General features: G+C 33.8%; 1 protein-coding gene across 16 annotated transcripts in view; it reads right to left on the minus strand.

The window, feature by feature from the left end:
- The window catches only part of ZZZ3 (zinc finger ZZ-type containing 3), a 103,239-nt gene that overhangs the window by 1,977 nt on the left and 78,115 nt on the right, over positions 1–23,147 (minus strand). For 14 of the 16 annotated variants that reach the window (XM_079128770.1, XM_079128781.1, XM_079128777.1 and 11 more), the window contains 9 exons: positions 15,830–15,968; positions 11,865–12,012; positions 11,669–11,784; positions 10,578–10,649; positions 9,471–9,572; positions 8,739–8,834; positions 6,917–7,069; positions 2,551–2,685; positions 163–263 (listed from right to left, as the gene is read on the minus strand). In XM_079128770.1, coding sequence (XP_078984896.1) covers positions 163–263; positions 2,551–2,685; positions 6,917–7,069; positions 8,739–8,834; positions 9,471–9,572; positions 10,578–10,649; positions 11,669–11,784; positions 11,865–12,012; positions 15,830–15,968 — 1,062 coding nt within the window. Of the gene's footprint in view, positions 1–162; positions 264–2,550; positions 2,686–6,916; positions 7,070–8,738; positions 8,835–9,470; positions 9,573–10,577; positions 10,650–11,668; positions 11,785–11,864; positions 12,013–15,829; positions 15,969–16,073; positions 16,112–23,147 lie in introns of those variants that run through there. The other 2 variants (XM_079128773.1, XM_079128769.1) reach the window with 2 other exon arrangements.

Below are 23,147 nucleotides of genomic sequence, written 5' to 3' on the forward strand. Positions count from 1 at the left end.
AAGCTACTTGAGATGGTACAATTAAAATGTTTACATTGCTTAGCTTAGAACAAAATTCAACAAAAGTGTACCTATTTTTAAAGAAGTTTGGAGATCAAATTCACCAGCTGAGAAGATATTTACTTGTCAAATTTTAAAATAAAAAATGAAGAAAACACTTACCAATCTGAACAAGAGTCACAGAAGTCCAAAGACATTTCTGGAGGACAATCCTGGCAATGCCACCGAACACCCTGGATAGGTTCTATGCCACAGTTATCACACTATAACAGATTCAGTGGGGAAAAGTATTAAGCTATATTGCTTTGCCTTTTTCATTTTCTCCTAGGAAAACATGATAATGCACATAGATGCCTTCTCTTCATTCCCCCACCCACTGGTAAGTTGCCTAATGTAATAGCTGTAAGCAGTTAGGCACATGGTACATATCTATAATCCCAATTACTTGGAAGGATGAAGCAGGAGGACTGCCAAAAATCAAGGCCACCCTCAGAAACTTAGTGAGACCCTGTCTCAAAAGTAAAAAATTTTTAAAGAGCTGGGAATGTAGTTCAGTGCTAGAGAGCCCCTTGGTTCAATCCCTAATACTCCCAACCCAGGCCCCACCCCACAAAAAAAGATGGATGAGACGAGCATTACAGGGATTAAGCTTCAATGTACTACAATTTATTTATTTAAGAAGTTTTTAATCATCTCAAATACAACCATTTTGTTCTTAGTAACCATTACTTGAAAGGTACCTCAGACCAGTGTATGATGATTGTGAACACTGACTTCATTCCATTGTTAAAATTATCCAAACAGTATCAGAGCTGTTTTAACAGTTATTATCACTACCATTAACTCAGAGCCTATAAAATTCTACAGAATTCCCTGAATTCTTATCTTATTGAAGCCCAAAAGATCCTGATAACCACAGCCCATTATAACTAAAAGGCAGATCCAGCTCTTTTTCAGTGTGGTGGCATTGTGATAGCCCTTAGTACGTTCTGTGGAATTTTGAAAATCCAAGTCAATCATGTTTCTACTTTCTTTGATCATCTGACCAACAAGTCATGGCTGGGTCTGAGAACAAAGTAACGACAAGGAAAAAATTTCTTCTTGAAAGGCAAGAGCTGTCAGGAAAAATGTCTAACAGAGGAGTAAGGTCACTGAAAGATCAAAAATGGAAAATCATGTAATATAGTATGGCTGATGGCTACTCCAGAGTCAGAAGTATAATTTTGTTTACAACTTAGGTGATCAGTCACAGTCTACATCACTACTTTTATGTATACTGCCAACAGAAACATCAACATCAAGTTTATGGTTTCATTACTTCCTCCAACTCTACCAAATATAGTCAATTCTAAATGCCTATAAAGTTTTCTCAAGCCTGTTGATCTCTCCCTATTTCCACAGCTACCAGTTCAGGTTCATCTTTTATCTAAATTACCAAAGGAATCTCTAAGCTATCTCCATGCCTCCCATCTTGCCTTTCTCTAATAATTCGTTCTCCATAAAATATGGCCAGGATGATCTTTCTTTCCCCTTTACACACACACACACACACACACACACATATTTTGGGGATTAGGGTGCCGCAGAGTACTAGGGATTGAACTCAGGGCACCTTGATCACTGAGCCACATCCCCATTACTATTTTGTATTTTGTTTAGAGATAGAGTCCCACTGAGTTGCTTAGCACCTCACTTTTGAAGCTGGCTTTGAATTCGCGATCCTCCTGCCTCAGCTTCCCAAGCCACTGGGATTACAGGTGTGCACCACCAACACTGACTATATTTTTAATTACATAAAAAAGATACACAAATATGTTATTGTTATATAATATTTAATAACAATCAGTGACTATTTCCCAAAGTCCACTGCATTCCGAAAATTAACAAAGCCAAAAGTTATTTAAATTATTTTTCGATAATGCAAATTTCACATCACTCTCTATTTAAAAAATCTTTCAGTGACTCCCCAACCTCTTAGGAAGACTAAAACTCCTTGGCAAAATTTCCAAAATTTCTCAAAAGCCTCTGACTAATCTCCAGTATGCATTCTTAGTTGTGCTCAACTATGTTATTTGTTCAACATCTTTAAATTCTTTATGAGAATTAAAACAGCATAAGGGAAGAACTAAGGTCCCCCTTGTTCTTTCCTGAATCTCTAGTACTTAGTAAAGTACCTGGAACATAGTGGGCATTTCAAAATATTGTGGAATGAGTGAATGTGTTTCAATTAGCCTCTCAAAAAAAAAAAAAAAAAAAAAAAAAAAACTGATATAACTCAACCTGAAGTGAGAGCAAGGGATTCTGATCCATGAAAATAGCAACAAAAAGATAAACATAAAAAAATTTCTCATCTCATGTTTGACTCAAGTACGTTGTCTTCTCTACACTGAATCATAAACCTCTTGACATCATGAACTGGGGTATACTACTTTGTATAAAAAATAGAATGAGAGATAAACTGAACTTTTCCCTGCATGCTTAGATGTTTCAGATTTTTTTTACCAATCAAGAAACCACTTTAAGTATCTCTTATTGATACTAAGAATTTACCTTGAAGCCCACATGTTGCACAAATCCACTTTCAGCTTGCATTTGCTGAAGTTTCTGTTTCTTTAACTTTTTAAACTGTAATAGTTCTTTATATTCAGGTAAATTCCTATACATAATAGGAATACTTTCTTCATCCTATTCAAAAGAACAAAATGTTAGTTTGATAATTAAAATGAACAAGTGTAAGAAATGCTGATATAAATTTTCTATTGATAAGGTATTTTTCACTTTTAAGATACCTCATTGAAGATTAGTGCTGTTGTTAACAATATTTTATACTACTACTTGTGGAGTACTTTTTAATGCAATACTGATACTGAATTGTACTAAACTACTTCATAATGAAGAAGGGGAACATGACATGATACCACCCACCTCATACACTATCACAAATCTAATGTCATCTCTATGTATTCATGGCTACTTCAGAGACTTCTTATGATCTACCACCCCTTACTCTGCAGGAAGCTCCTTTTCTCCAATCTAAAAGATTTGTTCATGTGCCCCTGTAGACACATTTTCTAAAGAACAGCAAACCAATCTCTGCTCTTGTTTTCTACTTTGCATGCAGTGATCAAATCAGTGCACTTCTTTCTTGTTCAAGGGGATGAACCAAATTATGAAGACTATGTAGAACATACCGTAAACTTTATAAACACATTAAGCTGAAGAGGCCCATTAAAAACTGATTTACAAGGTGTAAATTGCATTTATAATACTAAACTTTTATTCTTATACATACATACACACACATATGTGTATGTATGTGTGTATGTATATATACATATATATATATATATATATAAGAAAGATTCGCCTGCCCCTCTACAAAACTGACCAGCAATTTCAAACTCGAATGTGTTAACGTGTGAAATCTGTCTACTAAAAATTACGGAGAACACTACTCATTATCCTGAGCAACTTCACCTTGCAAATACCCAATCCCCTATTTCTAGCCTCTATCCTTAAGTTCTACTGCAATGATATTCATCTTCATCCCTTTTCAGTCTCCCACTCTAAGAGTTCCTGGACCTTGCTGTCAACTGGAAATGTTTTGCCCCCAAAATATTAAATCTAGATTCCTTACCTACAATGTTACTATCTAACTTTCTCAAGCTTTCATTCTAGATAAGCTGCCCCCCCCACACACACATTTTTAAACTTCACTGAAATTTCTAATCATTATCCTGGTTCCCTATTCTTCCAAAGCATTCATGCTCTGCCACCCATTTCTTTCCTCTGATCCCTAATGGCTCAGTCCATGGCCACCCAATTTCCTAAATGCATTCCCAATTCACTGACCCCCAAGATCCATCAATTTTCAATCCTGGACAACCTATCCCTTTCATTCCACCTGTTAGGTTATTACTAACTGACATGTTTATTTTTCCATCAAGGAAACTAATGCTTATATATAACACATGTCCAGAGTCATACAATTAATTAGCTGCAGAGTTGGATGATTTAAACCCAGACTTTCTAACAACTTCAGCAGCCCAAGACAGAAATCTAAGAGTTATTCTTATTTTTTCACTCTCTATCTAATCCAACAAATTCTGTCACTACCTTATACTTTCTAAAATTTCTCTAAAGTCAGTCCTCTAGTATCCACTCACTCCCCTGCCCCCATCATTATTTTAAATTTCCTAGTAACTTCCTAACTATGGACATTATAAAGTCCTCAGCTGTATAAAAAATTAGTTTCACACTTCACTACCTTATTTCTATCTCTCATTCATTTCAAATTCTTGTCAACTATATGATGTGACTAAAATAATATAATTAAGAAATTTTATAATAAAATATACTAAATTCAGATGTTTAAAGTAAATGAAGAGTACAAAAACTAAAATTTTTAAATTTGCATTTTAAGTCTAAGGATATTATTAGATTTGGTCATGAAGTCTAAGGTTAAGAAAAGTTAAATTACCTTATACCCAAGTGAATGGATACTAAAAAGAAGAAAATAACCAGAGTTGGCAAGAATGTAAAATGTGTGTTGCAGTTGCTGTGGAAGACAGTATGGTGGTCCCTCAAAAATAAACATATGATCCAACAACACCACTTATGGATACACATCTTAAAAAACTGAAAGCCAGGACCAAAAGTGATTGATACACCCACGTTCATAGCAACATTTTCCACAGCAGCCAAAAGATGGAAGCAACCCAAGTATCCATCAGAAGAATGGATAAACAAAATGTGTTATGCACAGAAACTGAATTATTATTTAGCCTTAAAAAGGAAAGAGGCCCGTGAGTGTAGTTTAGTGCTAGAGCATTTGCCTAGCATGTATAAGGCCCTGGGTTCAATTCCCAGTACCTGAAGAAAAAAAAAAAAAATTGTAATACCTGGTACAAAATGGATGAACTTTGAGGGTATTATGTTAAGTAAGACACGCCATTCACAAAAAGGGCAAATTTTGTACAAGTGCCCCTCAGTACTCATAGGGGCTTGGTTTTAGGACCAACCAAAATATAAAGACGCTCAAGTCCCTTTAAAAAAGAAAAGATGTAGTATTTGCATATAACCTATGCATATCCTCCTGTTTATGCTAAATCTCTAGATTACTTGTAATACTAATATAATGTAATGCTACATAAATAGGTGCCATACTATATTGTTTAGGGAATGATAAGAGAAATAAGTCTGTATGTGATCAATATGGACATAATTTTCCCTTACAAATATTCAATTAGCACTTAGCTAAATCCACCAATGTGTACCTGTAGCTATAGAAGGTCATCTGTATGCCTCCACTTATCTGAGGTACCTAGAGTAGTCAGTCAAATCCATGAAAATGAGAACTAGAATCAATGAGGGTAAGTGAAAGCACAATAGTCCTTAAGATGAATTTAAATAAAAATATGACTGGGCTGGGGTTGTAGCTCAGTGGCAGAGTGCTTGCCTTTCATGTGGGTTTGATCTTCAGCACCACATGAAAATAAAGGTAGGAATTGTGTCCATACAAAACTAAAAAAAAAAAAAAAAAAAAAAAAAAAAAAAAAAAAAAAATGAATTTATAGCCAGGTGCTGTGGCACATACCTGTAATCTCAGCAACTCGAGAAGCTGAGGCAGGAGGATCACAAGTTTGAGGCCACCCCAGCAACTTAGCAAGATCCTCTCTCTAAAATACTTTTAAAAAGGGCTGAGATGTGGATGTGGCTCAGTCATTAAGTGCCTCTGAGTTCAATCCCCAGTACCAAAAACAAAAAACAAAAAAAAACTTATGATTGTATTTTTCATCCTTAAAACAAAAATGTAACATACTTCCTAGCTCTGCCCATTACATTGACCTAAAAACACTAATTAGCCCAGAGGCAAGTAATATTTCTCAAATCAGAATATAGTCTCCAAATGTCATTTTCTAATAGAAGCAAGACTGACTATATATCTGAGGCAGGATATATATACTTTTATATATATGTATGTATGATAAGCTTAAATGTTCCTTGTCAAAACAGATTATAAGGAAGCTATCAAATGCTACTGGTCTTATCATAAGAGATAGGTTGATCTGAACATTAACAAAGACAGTAACAACAAATATAAATACAAAAAAAATTTTTAATTTTATTGGTCATCTTTGGAGCACACAAGAGAATAAACTCATCATCTTGAGCACAAGAAAATAAAGGCTGAATTCTACAGGTATCCTGTCTTTTCTATTCGTACCTTAGTGTACCAAATAATAGTTGATGATAGGGTTTACTTTATAGAATATTCCATCAAATAAAAGATCAATTTTCTAGACCTCCTATCAGATTTACAGAAAATTCAGGGAACACAGGAATAGGTTAAATGACGCAAAAGAGATGTAATCAATAAAATCCACACAGGGCAAATGATCCCGTTTTTCAACAAAAACAGTGCATAAGAGCAAAAGAAAAAAGAAAATGAGAGAGAATAAACTTTTTGCCATTTACTATCTTTATTTATATCTAAGTCCAGATAAACAAGTTAGGAAAAATATTCTGAGATGACTGGGGAAATGGGAACACTAATTGTTTCATTACAGAGAGAACTACCTTTTCATAAACATGATTGTATGGTATCTGGGACCTACTCCCAAATAATTCAGGGTGGAGTTGGGGTCGGGAGAGATGAAAAACTGATGGCCAAAAGTTGCTAACTATTTAAGTTGAGTGATAGGAGCATGTGGGCTCATTAGGCTGTTCTTTCTTATGTATATGTCTAAAATTTTCTCTGTAAAAATTAAAAAACACATTCTTTAAAGAAAAAAACTTTTAATATGTCTTGTTAGTTAGAAGAAATCAATATTCTCTGAAAAGTAGGAAAAATTAGAAAATCCTGGCACTTTCATGTTGTACCCTGACCTGTATTATAACTGAACAGAAAACTTACTGATGCTTCTTCAGTAGCAGTGTTCATGTGGCTATGGAAACAGGATCGGTCATCATCTTCATCCATATACACTGGTGGTTCATGTGAAGTCATGAAAGTGGAAGGTTTAAAGAGATGCTTATTAAGGGGGTGCTGTCGTCTGCTTGTTGAAGACTGAGTAAGAAAACAAATTTTTAGGTGAGAGAGAAGAAAAGTATTAAAAGAATCAAAACTATATTATTTCCAGCAACATCAGAAAGATTTCATTTCTATTCTTTCACATACCCTTTCATGTTGTTATTTTTATGTTATCTAGATTTTTAAAGCACCAGTAGCCTTTAAAAATAAAGAAAAAGAGGGGCTGGGGCTGTGGTAGTACACTTGCCTAGAATGTGTGAGGCACTGGGTTCAATCCTTAGCACCACATTAAATAAATAAATAAATAAATAAATAAATAATAAAGGTATAAAAAATACAATAACATCACAATAAAAAGAAAGGAAAAAACTATACCAGAAATGTAGGGGAAATCCCCAACAATGGAACAATTTGACCACATGCTCAGTATTTAGCTTATATTTGTATCCTTAGCACTTAACCACATTTGTATTCAAATGCTGACTGCACTAATCAGACAGCTATAAAAGCTTAAGGTGCAAAACACAACACACCTATAAAGCTAGCTTAGAAATTATTCATGAAAATTAGGGCTGTCAGGGTGAACATTGGTTATCAAGGTTCTAAAGTTATAGAATGAAGTCTACATACCTAATAAGGGTAAATGCTATATTCGGGAGGGAAATCCAAAATGTTTTAAACAATTGCCAAATTGAAAGAAGCTTCAAAGGCTTAGTAAAAATAACTTTAAGAACCTTGTAAAACGTGAAGCTATACGGACATACTAAATTACATAAAATAGTTCACTTCCATTAGGAAAGGCAACAAAATCTGATATACTCTTAGCTTCTCTTTATGAATGCTGGTGTTGGGGAGGGGAAGTATCCAAACAATTTGGGAAATTCAATTAGGTACTTTTCTTTTTTCCAATGACAACAAAAAACTGACTACAATTTAATCTACTATTCTGAACCAGAAAACACCACCAACAACAACAACAAAAAGTAGCTTTTTTACTGTAGAAAACAGAAGAGAAGGGCCGGGGAAGGATGTAGCTCAGTGGCAGAGTGCTTGCCAAGCATGCATAAGGCCCTGGGTTCAATCCCTAGTAACACACACACACACACACACACACACACACACATACACGAAACAAGGATCAGTGAATAATGGTTTCAGATTTATTAGCTATGTGACTAGACAATATACCTAAAGGCCCCGTTTTCTTATCTATAAAAAGGTTACAGAACAGTACCTGATCCAAAATTTTCAATAGTAAGAATAACCACTACTTAATAACATTATTTTCAGTAAAGTGAGGGTAAGAATACTACTTAAGCTTCTACAGTTGCAGCGAGGATAAGTATAATATCTTAACAAACATTTCTATTTTTAGGTTTATGTAGCAGAGCTACAAAACACATTGTACAAACATTCTAAAAGCTTTAACCTCACAAAGGCCTTTTTAATAAGGCTTGAATTTAAAATCTTTCAAGTAGCACTCATTTGTATTACCTTCAAGAAAATAATGAAGAAACATTAAGGCTCACTAATTTTTTCTAAAGGAATCCTATTTTGCATTTATACCCAATATAATGAAATGCTTAAAAATGAATAAAATTTTAAAAATAAAACCATTCTATTTGACAAATAAGTACATTTTTATATAGTATTTCTGATTTAATGAATTTAATCTGGGGTTTGCTTTCATCTATTTTCTTTTTACCTTTCTGGAGTATATATATAAGTTTGGTGTTCTGCCTGGGACTGGAATGCCAGCTTTAGTTAACTTTATGAAATACTTCTGTACCCGGCTGGCAACCTAAGGAAACATGATAAGTCTTTTAAAATAATGAGATGACATGCAATACTTGAGTAATTTTAAAAATTAAAATATACATGTATAACCAATGAATGCTACCAATTTAAAATCATAAATCTAGCAATAACTTCAAACTGGCACCAAACACATTTTTATTTTAAAATCTAGACAAAAAAATAACTTGAGTAAATTTAAATTTGTTTGATACAAAGCAACACACATATTTTCAACTTGTGAACATTCATGCTTGTAGCATAAAAACACTTCTATTAATATAGATGGGAATGTGAAGGAAGAACCCACAAGATAACATTTTTAAAGACAACCAGGGAATACTAAAGCAACATTATAAATCTACTAACACAGTCTAACCAAAAAGTACGTAATTATTATACTTACAAAACATTCGAGAGTTCCTAAGTCTACTATATTTTCACTTATTAAAACCAAAAACAAGACTATCTTGTTTCTGAAATCAACATAAAAATATACAATGCTAATAACTTTTTTAAAACACCATATACAATTGCATTCTACAGAAAGAAATGATATGGCAGATCTGATGTCAGCTTCGTTACTCTTCATAATAAAACTACCAAAAACATGCCAATGATCTGCAGTCACCTCTTCAATTACCTGTTTTGCCGTCCTGTTGCCCAGTTCATCTGCAATCTTCTGCCAGCGTCGAGATTCTACTTCTTCAGGAGGGTATTTCAGGAGTAGCTGTTCAAGTTTTTTCTAAGCCAACCCAAGACCAAATTAAAAAAAAAAAAAAAGCAGTCAATTTAAATCACTTAATTTCTAAATAAATTCATTCATATTTCAAAGTATAATATTTCTTTCCCAACTTTGGGGATTATCCTACTAGAAATCTTCATGGTAGGAAAAAATTCTAATTAGAAATGAAGAATTCACAGAGAAAATGAGATTAGAAAATATACATACATGCACACACACACTTCTAAAGGTTTTCTGTTCACTTCAGTAAAAAGATAGGACCAGAAAATAAATTAAACAAACTGAGAAATGATTAAATCCTGCCATGTATATTTATACATCTTAGTGATTTCCACTGACTATCTTTTCTTGCTAGAATATGTCAGGTTCTCCCTTAGTTTTAAGAAAAACAAATTATTTGAATTTAGAATATTAATAGAAGGTTTTCCTTCCTTTGTGATCTTCCAAATATTTCATTTTATTATTATAACCTATCTTCTAATTCTCACACAGTCCTAAAGATGCACAATAATCTGATACTTGATATAAATAATGGTTTCCTAAAGTTTTTTATAAACTGCTAAACTTATTATAGCTATGAGGTGAATACCCACGAGACGGAGATGTGTCTCAAACTTGGCTCATAAACAACCCTCACTATATACCAAAAATAACAAAGCATTCTGACCTTGCTTTATCACTTTCTCTCTATAACAAAAATTAAAAATGGTACTTTGAAGCTCAACTTTCTCCCTCTCCCAAAGGTATATTACAAAAACATCCACTTTATTCCATCTATTTCTATCTCCTTCTTAAAACCTAGGTTTCTTCTTTAGAAATTATCTCCAAACAAGAATTAGTATATCCTCAAAATTCAAAATTCTTGAAATGTGCAAAAAAGGCATACAAAAATATCTAAAAATTTTAAAATCAATAAATATTTACACTTGACCCATAATACTGATTAATAATGGTAACAGTTTACTGGGTTTTTTTAAACCTACACAAATTAGAAATATCTATTACCTGTTCTTCAACAGTCCACAACTGGTTAAATGTTTCAGGTTTGGTATCATCGCACAGGCGTCCTCTTATCATCTGCATATAAAACAAGACTTTTTTCAAAGGGGAAGTAAAAAGACTAGACATAGTCAAATAACAAAAATTGTGAGACTTCTTATGAATCCCAAAATAAATCTAGTAAATGTGTTTTTATAATGTATACGTAAGTTTTTACTGTTCAAAATGCTTTCAAACTCTTGTATTTCATTTGGTCTTATACTCTTAGTAATGCTGTCATAAACATGCTAGTAACTCTTTTTAAAAAAAAGAATATGTGGGCTCAAAATGGAAAATTAGCATATCTAACAGTAAAAAGATCAGGACCAAAATCCTGGTCACATTTCACAAAGAGCTATTATTTTTAGAGTAAAAATTATATGTTGACACTCTACTAGGCATAATACATGTAAAGACCCACATAATCCTCACAATACCCTACAACATAGGTAACATTAACTACATTTCTTTCTTTCTTTTTTAAAATTACTGGGGATTGAATCCAGGAACAGTTTACCACTGAGTTACATCCCCAACACTTTTTATTTTGAGAGTGAGTCTCACTAAGTTGCTACAACTACCCTTGAACTTACGGTTCTCCTGCATCAGCCTCTAGAATTTCTGGGTTATAGGTGTGTGCCACCATGCAGACCTTAATTACATTTACTATAAGAGGAATTGCAGCTTAGGGACTTGAACATAAATAACACCTAAAGTTTCACAGCTAGTAAGTTTAGACACCAACCCAGGTTCATCTTAACTTCAAGGTCAACGTCCTCACCATTATCTTCCACTGAAACATTGCTTTACCAGGTAATCCCAGCAACTCAAAAGGCTAAGGCAGGAGGATGACAAATTAGAGATCAGCCTCAACAACTTAGTGAGACCTTCAACAACTTACTTATGGAAGACCCTGTCTCAATCCCCAGTGCCAAAAAAAAAAAAAAAAAAAAAAAAAAAAAATAGACCGCCTTAATTTTAGAACAAAAACTAGTGAAATATTAAAATATTTGATCTAAAACTCAAATTTTCCTACTCTAATATTTCATATTGCTTACCTGAGGACGACTGTTTGAGCCTTCTGGACCATCACTCAAAGGCAACATAGAATATGAAAGGGAATCTCCATCCTTCTTAGGATCTAAAGGACTTTTTGGTCTAGCAGGTAAACCTACTAAAAACCATGTACAGAATTATTAAAGCGAGGCACTGTCAGATGTTTCTCTAGTAAATTCTTATCATGTGATTTCTTACCTTTATCAAAAACTAACTTAACTCTCCTAGTATGTCTTTTACGATTTTTAAATTCTCTTTCAAAGTTTCCAAGGCTACTGGTATATTGGTCCCATATAATCTCAGGCAACTGCACAACTCTCTGTGGATATGGAAGCCCTATATCAGCCTGGAAAAAAGACAAAACAAACAAACAAACAAAAAACAACAAAGGGAAAATCTAAATTTAATTCAAGAAACAATCAAATATACTCAAATTTTCAGAGGACCCTAAATTCAACTAATCATCAATGAAGCATTTCCATGCACTAACAGAATCCAATGAATAATAAAGCTAGTTAAGATAATATAGTCCATGGGGCTGAGGCTGTGGCTCAGTGGTAGAGCATGTGTGAGGCACTGGGTTCGATTCTCAGCACCACATAAAAATAAATGAATAAAATATAAAGGTCTATCAACATCTAAGAAAATATTTTAAAAAAAGATAATATAGCCCAGATATTAAATGCTGAAGACGATGACAAGGAAAAATCAATTTGGCAAAATGTGAGTACTACTTAGAGACAGAGTTCTAAATATCAACCACACAGACACAGTGTACCATTATCACTAACACACTTAAATATAAAGCCAAGGCAAGAATGTACGATATCTAAGAATAGCGTATAAAATGTGTTAACTGTAATAAATGAATATGACACACAGAATTCATTTTAAATGCACCTCATGTTTGTGACTTCTTTGTATTCAATGAATTATTTTCACAAATTATACATCTTTAGGACATTTTTTTGCAGTGCTAAAGATCAAACCCATGACCTTGTGCATCCTAAGCACATGTTGTTCTATCACTGAGCTCTGTCCCAAGACCCAAATTATTACACACACACCCACCCCCAATACTGGGGACTGAACACAGCAGTCAGTACTCTATCACTGAGCATTCCCATCTCTTTTTTCTTTTACTCTTCTTGAGACAGGGTCTCACTAAGTTAGCCTTAAACTTTCAAACCTACTACCTCAGCCTCCTGAAAGATGGAATTACATGCATACACCACCATGCCCAGCCCAAATTACAACATTTTAGAATCAAAACTACACTTTTTCCCCCCTTTGCTCTTTTTCACCGTTTGTGGTGCTGGGGATTGAACCCAGGGCCTCGCACATGCTAAGCACCTGCTCTACCAATGAGCTACATCCCCAGCCCAAAACTACCATTAATTCATTTTGAATTTGTTATTTTACCAACCCATCATTAAAGAAGTCATTAGTTGCCAGGCGCAGTGGAGCACACCTGTAATCCCAGGGATTCGGGAGGCTAAGGCAGGAGGATCCCAAGCTTGAGGCTGGTCTCAGCAACTTAGCAAGGCCCTGTCTCAAAATAAAAAGTAAAAAGGGCTGGGGAGGTGGCTCAGTGGTTAAGCACCCCTGGGTTCAATTCCCAGTACCAAACAAAAACAGAAACAAAAGTGGGTTGTAGGGCTGAAGTTGTGGCTCAGTGGTAGAGCGCTTACCTCGAATGTGTGAGGCACTGGGTTCGATTCTCAGCATCACATGTAAATACATGAATAAAATAAAGGTCTATCAATAGCTAAAAAAATATTTAAAAAAAACAAAAAGTGGGCTGTAGCTCAGTGATACAGCACTTGCTTAGCACGTGTGAAGCACTGGATTTGATCCTCAGCACCACATAAAAATAAATAAATAAAATAGTTACTTAAAACAATACAAAAGAAGTCATTAGTTATCATAGTAAAAATATGTTACTATGATCTGTATCTTTTGATAGGAATTTGAGTTACACAGGTGTGTGCATTTACTCACAAAATGGCATAATTAGGATTTATAAATTTCACTATATGCAAATTCCTTTTTTTTTTTTTTTTTTTTTTTTGGTACTAGTGATTGAACCCAGGGACACTTAACCAGTGAAGCCACATCCCCAGCCCTTTTTTGCATTTTATTTCGAGACAGGGTCTCACTGAGTTGCTTAGTGCCTCCCCATTGCTGAGGCTGGCTTTGAACTTGAGATCCTCCTGCTCCAGCCTCCCAAGCTGCTGGAATTACAGGTGTGTATCACCGCACCCAACTGCAAAATCCACTTTAAAAAAGAAAGTTCAAGAAGAATTACAGTTAACTATATATATGCTGAATGTTTTGGTGGGCAATGTATTTATCTCCAAGTTTGAAGTGATCAAATGATTCCACCCATATTCAAATATGATGAAATGACAGACACAAGGATTGACAAATATACAACAAAGTAAAGACAGTAAAATGTTACTTATAGAATATAAGTGATGGATCTAAGTGTGTTAATTATACAAAACTTTCAATTTTTTCTGCATGTTCAAAATTCTCTGTATTAAAATAATGGAAAATCAGATCACAAATTATAAAACTGGCAAGCAAAATTCTTATGACACAGAATTCTTAATTTTTATTTTGTTCACAACATATTATATCATCACCATCATAAAACTACATATTATTCTAAGGTTTAAGTTTTATGAAATTAGAGGATGGAGTCTTTTAAAATAAAGATGGAAATATCAGATAAAACTAAAAAGCTACAAATATTTCCTGAATCCTATATACCAATATATACCAGTTTCATTAATTTCACATTGGAAATTTTTAGATCATGGTATACCTAAAGAATAATACATATGTTAAAACATAGAACAAAGAAAGACTCAAACCTCTATATCAAATCTGGTGGGAAAATTTCTTCTAAGGAACACAAGTCTTTCATGTTATCAATGTGTCTAAATTTAATACACTTCTGTATATCTTGTAAAAAAATTCTTTAAGATTGTCAATATCACATCTGTTTTTATTAAATGAAAAAAAAATTCAGTTCTAAACTAAACCTAGAAATGAAGAACTAGCAAATTATCAAGTGCATACGAATCTAGCAATTATGCCTAACAGCATCTTTTTGCCTACCTAGAAACATAAATAATGTGAGATTAAGGTTAACATGTTTTCATTAATATTTACTTTTCTAACATTATGTGTTTTAAGTACAATATCTTGTCACCAGCAAACTTGCTATTAACAAGGCATTTAGGGGGACCCTATTTTAACAGAAGCTAACACTACAACTCTAAAGTCTTAGAAGTTTTAACAAACCAAAGTACAGATTCCACATCTCTTCTGAAATTTAACATTTTTTGAAAGCATAGAAAATTTGCCAAGTAAATAATATAGCTAGAAAAATACAAATAATCAATTAATACATATAATGAAATGAAGTCCCCCAGTTCATTCCCTCAACATCTGGTAATTTGTAATTTGGTAAGGAAAAGTAACTAGTAAAAGGTAGTAAAGTCATATTATACAAAATAAGTTTTTCTTTTAAAGCCAGAGGATTCTTTTTCATAGTCCTTCCATTTTAATCTTTTCACACAATACTCACACTATGCCTCTCAAATGTATTGAGCAGGGGTTAGGGTACATAGCTTATGGTAGAGCACTTGCCTAGTATGCACAAAGCCTTATTTTTGATCCCCAACACAGTACCAAAAAATAAATTAAATAAATAAAATTAATAAATAATAAAATTCTGAGCAATCTGTGGTTCCCTAATTGAAGATACTTATCATGTTAATGTGCAAAGTTAACACAAAACAAAAGCAGTTAATACATTCTGAAGTATTTTTTCTTTTAGTTTTACTAATTCTGAAGCCCTGAAAGCAGAAAAGGGAAAATACTAACATGGGGATACTAACAGAAAGAACTAGAAAAATGGATAAGAATAGGACAAGCTCCATAAAAGCTCGTAGCTATTTTCATCTAGGTAAATTTCACTGTGTATTAAGTAGGTGTTGAGGAAGATGGTTCTGCCTTCAGTAATATGGTTAATTATAGTAGGAGAGAAAACTAAATGTTTAAAAAAGCATATGCTCATATAAAAGTATAAAGCAATTTTTAAGTAATTATCAAAAATATCTTAATAAACATTAAGAAATACCAATGTATACCTTCTTCTGGAGTTTTTCCACAAATCCAATAGGATTCTTCAATGCTTCTCTCTGGTGTTTGCCTAAACTTTCAAGGTCCTGGACTGCTTGAGAACGCTGAGCCTCGAGTACAGCAATTGTCTGTAGCAATCTCTGGTAACTACAGAGAAAAACATCTCACTAAAATTTTCTACTAACAACAATAAGTAAAAACTGAGTTCAAGCCATGATCTACTATTAAGGCACACAGTCTTTTCAAAGTTACCTGAAAGAGTTTAGTATAAACATATTACTGGGAATAAATGAGGTCTTCCTGAGTTACGTAGTACCTAGTCAGAAAACATCAGTTAGAGAAAGCAAAGCCTTCTTCCCCCATTGTTAGTTTTTAATTCTTGAACCTTGAACAAGTACAGAAAATAAAAAAGCATTTTAACTTCCCAACCATCAGAATGGTTAAGAAACTACTAAATAAAAACCACAAAACTTCATCTAGGAAGAATCACCAAATCAGGCTGTTCTGCTATACTCTTAGAATAAGGTATCGCAGGCACATTTTCTTACCCAGAGTCACAGGATAGTGTCGCATAATTCAGATATGATCTTAGGTCACATAGTTCTCATCTACTCTTTCTACTACACCCCTCCCCTATTTTGAAGATTTACTTTTCTATCAACAAATCACATTTTTTCCTTAGCATCTGTGATAAAGACAAATATCCTTAAGTTAACGGGCATTTATAGAGAAGAAAAAGTCATTATTTTTACTTCTCTCCCTGCAAGGTTTTTTTTTTTTTTTTTTAAACACAGCTAAAATATTATTTTGCCTATATAAATCCATTTCTTGTCCTGAAATCTCACTATAGTACATATATACCAATTAATTCATTCTCATTCACAGTTTCTCTCAGCTCAACTTGTACTACTTCTCTAGTCTAATTTTGCATGTCAATACACATTTAGAAACATTAGCCCAAAAGCCCTGAATACTAAAATACATTTTGTAAAAAGTAGCAAGAAAAAGCCACGTCAAGTTCATTTTAAAATAAATGATTGTCTGTATGGCAAAGCAGTTTTTCTTTATGGCTTCAAATGCATTTTGTTTCCCATTAGACTGTACATTCCACAACAGCAAACTCCTCTGTTCTGTTCACCATTTTGTTTGGTCTGTGTGCAGCATACTTTCCAGCATCTAGATGCTAATAAGTATTTACAGAATGAAGAAATGAATGGACTGATATTTTGTGCAATCAAAAGTATACTAAATCTGTTAAGTTCAGAAGTCAGCAAATGGCAGAAATGGCAAAGGTGAAACAATACAACTTTGAGGCTCACAGCCATAACTGAACTGCAACATGATATTCTTTTTAAGAATACTTTCTTGCTCCCCTTCCTAAAACTGGTATTATTCTTGTCATGTCTTTGTTAAATAATCTCAACCAAATGTTTAATAATTACAGTAAAACTGCCAGCACTGAAGGGTAAGACTCCTCTGGAGCTGGAGATATTTCTCAAGTTAGAACTCTGAGTAGGAAGGCAAGGGCTGTACTAAGTCAACCCTGGATAAGTTACTCACTAAAGCTCCTTTCTATTTATTTATTGGATTTCAGGTTTATTTAAAATGAGTAATATCAGTAGCACTAAAATCAATAGTTTTCTCATATAACAAGTATAGAAAGAAACCCAGAAAATGAGAACTGAAGCTAAGCTTCCTTTTGCTTTGAGAAGTATGAAGTACACACAAACCCTGCCTCCAGGGCTGGTTCTACTCTATCAGCTCTCCCAAGGCTCAATCTCAGGGCAATGGTATTAAGCTGAGTACCAGAAGCTATCCTCTCTGCAATCCATCAAGCAGCTCCTCCAGAACTCCTATTCCACTAATGATGAATACAATGAAAACTCATCGTGGAGTGTCTACCCCTGTTTAAAAGAGGAGTTGTAGTATATCATTTTTAAAATAATTTTGAGCTTATTAAAATTTCAGCAAATTTCTACAGGCAAAGTAATAATGAGGCACAAGAAAGAATGGATTCCTGGGAAAAAATGAGCTAAGACTTGAAAGAAGTCAGTTAAAAAGGCAGCTGTCCTTTGTTAAGTTTGGAGCAAAGTGACACCAGGAAGGCAGGCCTATAATTGATGTCAATAAATTATAACAACGTTCGTGTATGTAAATTACTCCACAATAAATCTGACTTTGAAAAACTGTTCAGATATGGAAACAATCATAAAAAACTGAGTGACATTTAGAAAACAAGTGTGTTAAAAACGATCTATTTTCAATTCTCTCCCTCCACCCAATCCACTCTCAAAAAAACTACAGAAGTTGATCCAAGCACACATCCATGGCAAGACTTGTTCATTAATTCAACAATAACTTACTAAGAAAACAAGGTACTATCCTAAAAGCTTTAGTAATTACTAATATAAATCAGGCATAGAACTTAGGTATAACAAGAGAGCTATAATTACATCAGAGAGGAAGCAAAAGAATTGGATGGGAAGATTAATGGGCCGGGATTGGCCATCTTGGGAAGATGGCTATCTGAGTATCTATCACACTAGTCCATTTATTTGTGTGTGTGTGTTCAAAACTTTCCACATTAAAAACAAAAACAAAACAAAAACTCTAACTCTGGTCCAAATTAACAAGGGAAATGAATACTGTATTCCTCTTGGGCTAGTCAGAGCATACCTGCCTATGTACCCAGTTCTGCTCTGAGAGAAAGAAAGACTAACAGGTTCATAAACAGACAAGATGGATAAGAAACTACATAATAAGAAATACCAACAGTGGCCAGGCACTGTAGTCTCAGGTGGCATTCACCTGTAATCTCAGAAACTAGGGAAGCTGCGGCAGGAAGATCAAGAGTTTGAGGTCAGCCCCAGCAACTTGGTGAGTCCCTCAGAAATTTATTAAGACACAGTCTCAGACAAAAATAAAAATAAAAAGGGTCAGGATGTGGCTCAGTGGTAAAGTGCCATGGGTTCAATCCCTAGAACAAAAAAAAGGAAAAGAAATAGCAATAGTGCCTAATATTTACTGAACACACATACACTATATGCTAGACATTTTCTTATTTTAAGTCTCAAACTTATGAGATGGGTATTATTATCCTTATTCTAAAGATAGGGAAATCAAAGAACACATTAAGTAACTTGCAAAGAATATACCAGCTATTTACGGTGGAGCTGTGATGGATGAGAGTAATGATTAAAGACTGAGACTAGTCAAAAAATGAAAACTTCCAGAAGAAAATTATTTCAAATTTATTTAATGAACAGATATGCAGAAAAGGAAATAGTCCTGACTTATAGGGCATAAAGGGTCAAACCAGGAGCAAACTATGATAAAGGCACAATATAAAGAAAAACGATTGTCCCAGTCAAAATCTATAAATGATGGTAGGATAAGCACCAATCACCACAGATATTCCTCTAGATATTTAAAGGAAATTTGAAAACATTAAAAATCTGAAAACTCTCTAATGTCAATAAAACATGTTACTTTCACTTATGCTATTCACTGAACCAAATAAGAAAATAACTTTAAAGAATTATGCTTTTGTACAGATTCAAGTACAATTATAACATAAAGTCAACTTTGCATTACCTTTATAAAAATTGTATGTTATCTATTTCTAAAGCTAAATCTTACATAATGCTAGGGATATTGAGCTTATCAGTGGCAAAGTATTTACTTTTGTTTCACTGCCTTCAACAAGGACTTTAGTTTTTATACTATAGAATTATATTTGGATAAAATATAAATGTCCTTCAAATGCATATATGTTATTTCCTCTATTTCTCAGTATCTAAGTCCTCTTGAGTTTTTATGCATTTCTGTGACTATAAAAACATTTATATAAAAAAGCACATAGGTAAAAATCAAGATATGAGACTATCGAGAAATTAGTAACCTGGAAGTTAATTTGATTGTCTAAAATTTCTACGAAGTAATATTATATACACAACAATCAATAGGGCAAGGGAGAGGGAGTGAGGGTGGGATAAAGTGAAGGGGAAAGGACAAAGTAAAAATGTTATTTTCAACTGCATCATAATCTTTCAAAGAATCAGATTTCCATTTCTACTGTGGAACTCTTAAGATTATACAAGGAATTATAATTTTAAAAGACAAATGAAACATTTTTAAAAACCAAATTAGAAACATACTGCAAAACAAAAAAAATGAATTCTTCAAAAGTCATTAAATCATGTCATTAAATACAAAAAATATGGACATCTATTTTGTTGGAACACAGTCAACTCATTTGTATAATGGACAGAGTGAAATAGCTCCAACAGACACCACACTTATTTACAAAAGCTAAAATACATACTTATACAGCTCTTCATGAAAAAGATAGTCAACCCCTATTCTACACTGTCTATGAGGGAATGACGAGGAAATGTAATGCACAATATTGGATTAGATTCCACAGGAGGAAAAACAGTTATGAAAGACATTAATGGATATAAATAAAAAAATTAAATACAGATTGTGGATGGTATTATTTTTTCATACCAATGTTAAACTGCTGCAGTATGATAATGGTATTTAAAGTAATATGTGTGGAGACACATACAAGTGTAAGAGCAGTCAGTAAGTCTACAAGAGCTGGGGTGTAACTCAGTGGCAGAGTACTTGCCTTGCATATGTGAGGCCTGGGTTTAATCCCTAGTGAGTACATACGCGCACGTACACATATGTACACACACACACACAAGCTGTAGTCATCACTTTTTTCTCTCCCTGTGGTGCATACTAGGCAATGCCATAGAGCTACATCCCAGCTCCTCCCCTGCTTTTCAAAAAATTTTGAGACAAGTAGCCCAAGCTAGTCATGAACTTTCAATACTCATGCCTCAGCCTCCCAGTAGTCTACACCCTATTTTTAAGAGGCTTCACAACAACAAAATAAATAATTTACTATACCGAAGGGAGGAGAAAATAAGGGCGAGAACAAATAGTAAGTTGTTAACAACTGATGAATTTAAGTGAAAGATACACAGATGCTTACACTACTCTAAATTTTCCAAGTTTTATAATTTTCCTAAATAAAAACATGAAGTGTTTCATTATACTTTGTTAGTAGAAAAGGCAGCTGATTCCCATATGAACACTGAGAACAGCCAGAGGAAGTTAGGTGTCATAAGAATTAATGCAATTGTTTACTCTGTAAGAAGAAAAGGGAAAGGGGTATAAAAACTTAGGATCAGATGAGTTAACTAATGTTTTTACATGTATACACAATTGCACAGGTATGCACTGGTGAGCAAAAGGAAATAAGAAAACTAAGTAAAATATATGTTGAATATCATTCTCAACAGGGCAAAACTATGTAAACTAATTCTTAAGAACTAAAATCGGGACACTAAAAATAACAAATTACAGCCAATCTAGCAATTTACTCATTTAAAACAATTTAGGGGTGGGGGTAAAATGTCTCAATTTACTCTAACTACCCCACAATTTCAATCAAGAGTAGTATTTCAGGCTGGGGATATAGCTCAGTTGATAGAGTGTTTGCCTCACAAGCATAAGGCCCTGGGTTCAATCCCCAGTACCCAAAAAAAAAAGGTATTTCAACTTTCTGCAAAATAATGAACTCACAAAGTATACAAATGTATACAGGACACAATTTAAGAAATTATCTTCTAGGTCAAATAGGAGCTGCATAATATGATACTTTCTATTCCTTCATGAAAGAATAAAAGATTCTACAGGAACTCGAAAATCACTAGGTGGCTTCAAAACACTAAAGCATGATTAAAGTTTAACAGGGGTCCTAGACTGATATACAACCCCATTCTACCCCATACTCAGCCCACAGAAGCAAACACAATCCTTTCTAGAGAAAAGTATATTCATCCTAGGTCTCAAAGATAAACCATATGCAATTTCCCAAAGAAAGTAAATAATCACATTAAACAATTATCAAGCACATAAAGAAATCAAGACACAAAGAATAAGAAGAAAGGCAAGAAAATAATCTTCAGAGAATAGGAAGTTACAAAAACTGAGCATGTAACTGAAAAGGAAGCATATAAAAATGTATAATAACTAAACCTAAATGCTCAGCAGAGACAAATTTCTACTTCTGGAAAACACAGACTAGGCAAATTAAGGACAAACTCCTCACTGAAAACAACCAATAAAAGGCTGGAAAAATATTATAAAGGTCTTAGAAGCATTAAAGAGCTAAGAAAATTGTGAGGTATTACAAAGTCGAGATCCAAGAGAAGATAAAAACCAGAAAGATAAAGCATGTTTTATCTTTTGCCCTAGAGCAATTTCACTGACACAGAAGAGGAGGCTGAGAAGCTGAGCAGTGCTTCTGACAGCCTAAAACTATAGAGGATCAAAGGTGCTGTCCAGGGCCTAATAAAGGCAGAGGCCCTGAGAAACCAGTCCTTATCTAGGGCTGGGAACCTCAATGGTTACCCTCTAGGAATAAGCTGGTAAATAAACAGTTCTCTCAGAGTGGACTAGAATATCTGTCTGAAACAACTAGTAAGGCCGAAGAGGCACATACCCCTCGAGTCAAACACTAAGAAACTCTTGAGAATACACAGAAAAAATTAGTCTGGTTTAAATAGAAGACTTAAATAAATCACATATATTTTTATATTTTGATACCAAAACTAATTTTAAATTACTCTTAGTTCCAAATACTTGGAGAACTAGTAAGTACTCACTCATTTACACATTAATTCATCTACTGATTAAAGTACTACATTAAGCATTGAGGATATAATGGTGGTCAAAAAGGCCTTTTCCTGTATCATTCACAGGAGCAACATAAAAAAGTAAATATGAGGTATACAGTGCTATAGAAAGCAAGACACAATATAGGAGGGCATCAAACAAATCTTTGAGGAACAGAGACAGTTCCCTAAAAGAATTTCAACTGAGACTAGAAAGAAGATAGAGAAATAGTTGGAAAAGGGAGTAGCACGGAAGAAGCTCAAGGATTGTTTCACGTAGAAGGGACATTATGCATAATGTTTCTAGGCAAAGCCTGACACTTAAGACCATAAAGAAGTTTGGCACAATTGGTAATGAACAAAGACTTACACTCAAAAAGAAGAAAGGGAGGCTGGGATGTGGCTTAGTGGTAGAGCACTCACCTAGCACATGTGAGGCACTGGGTTCAATCCTCAGCACAACATAAAAATAAATAAATAAAATAAAAGTATTGTGTCCATCTATAGCTAAAATATATATATATATATATAAGATGTGTGTATATATATTTATATATATAAATTTGTGTGTGTATATATGTATGTATATATATGTCTATATTATATGTATATATATATTTATTTTAAAAAAGGA

This window comes from Sciurus vulgaris, assembly GCF_902686455.1.
Source record: "Sciurus vulgaris genome assembly, chromosome: 1".
Lineage (NCBI taxonomy): Eukaryota > Metazoa > Chordata > Mammalia > Rodentia > Sciuridae > Sciurus > Sciurus vulgaris.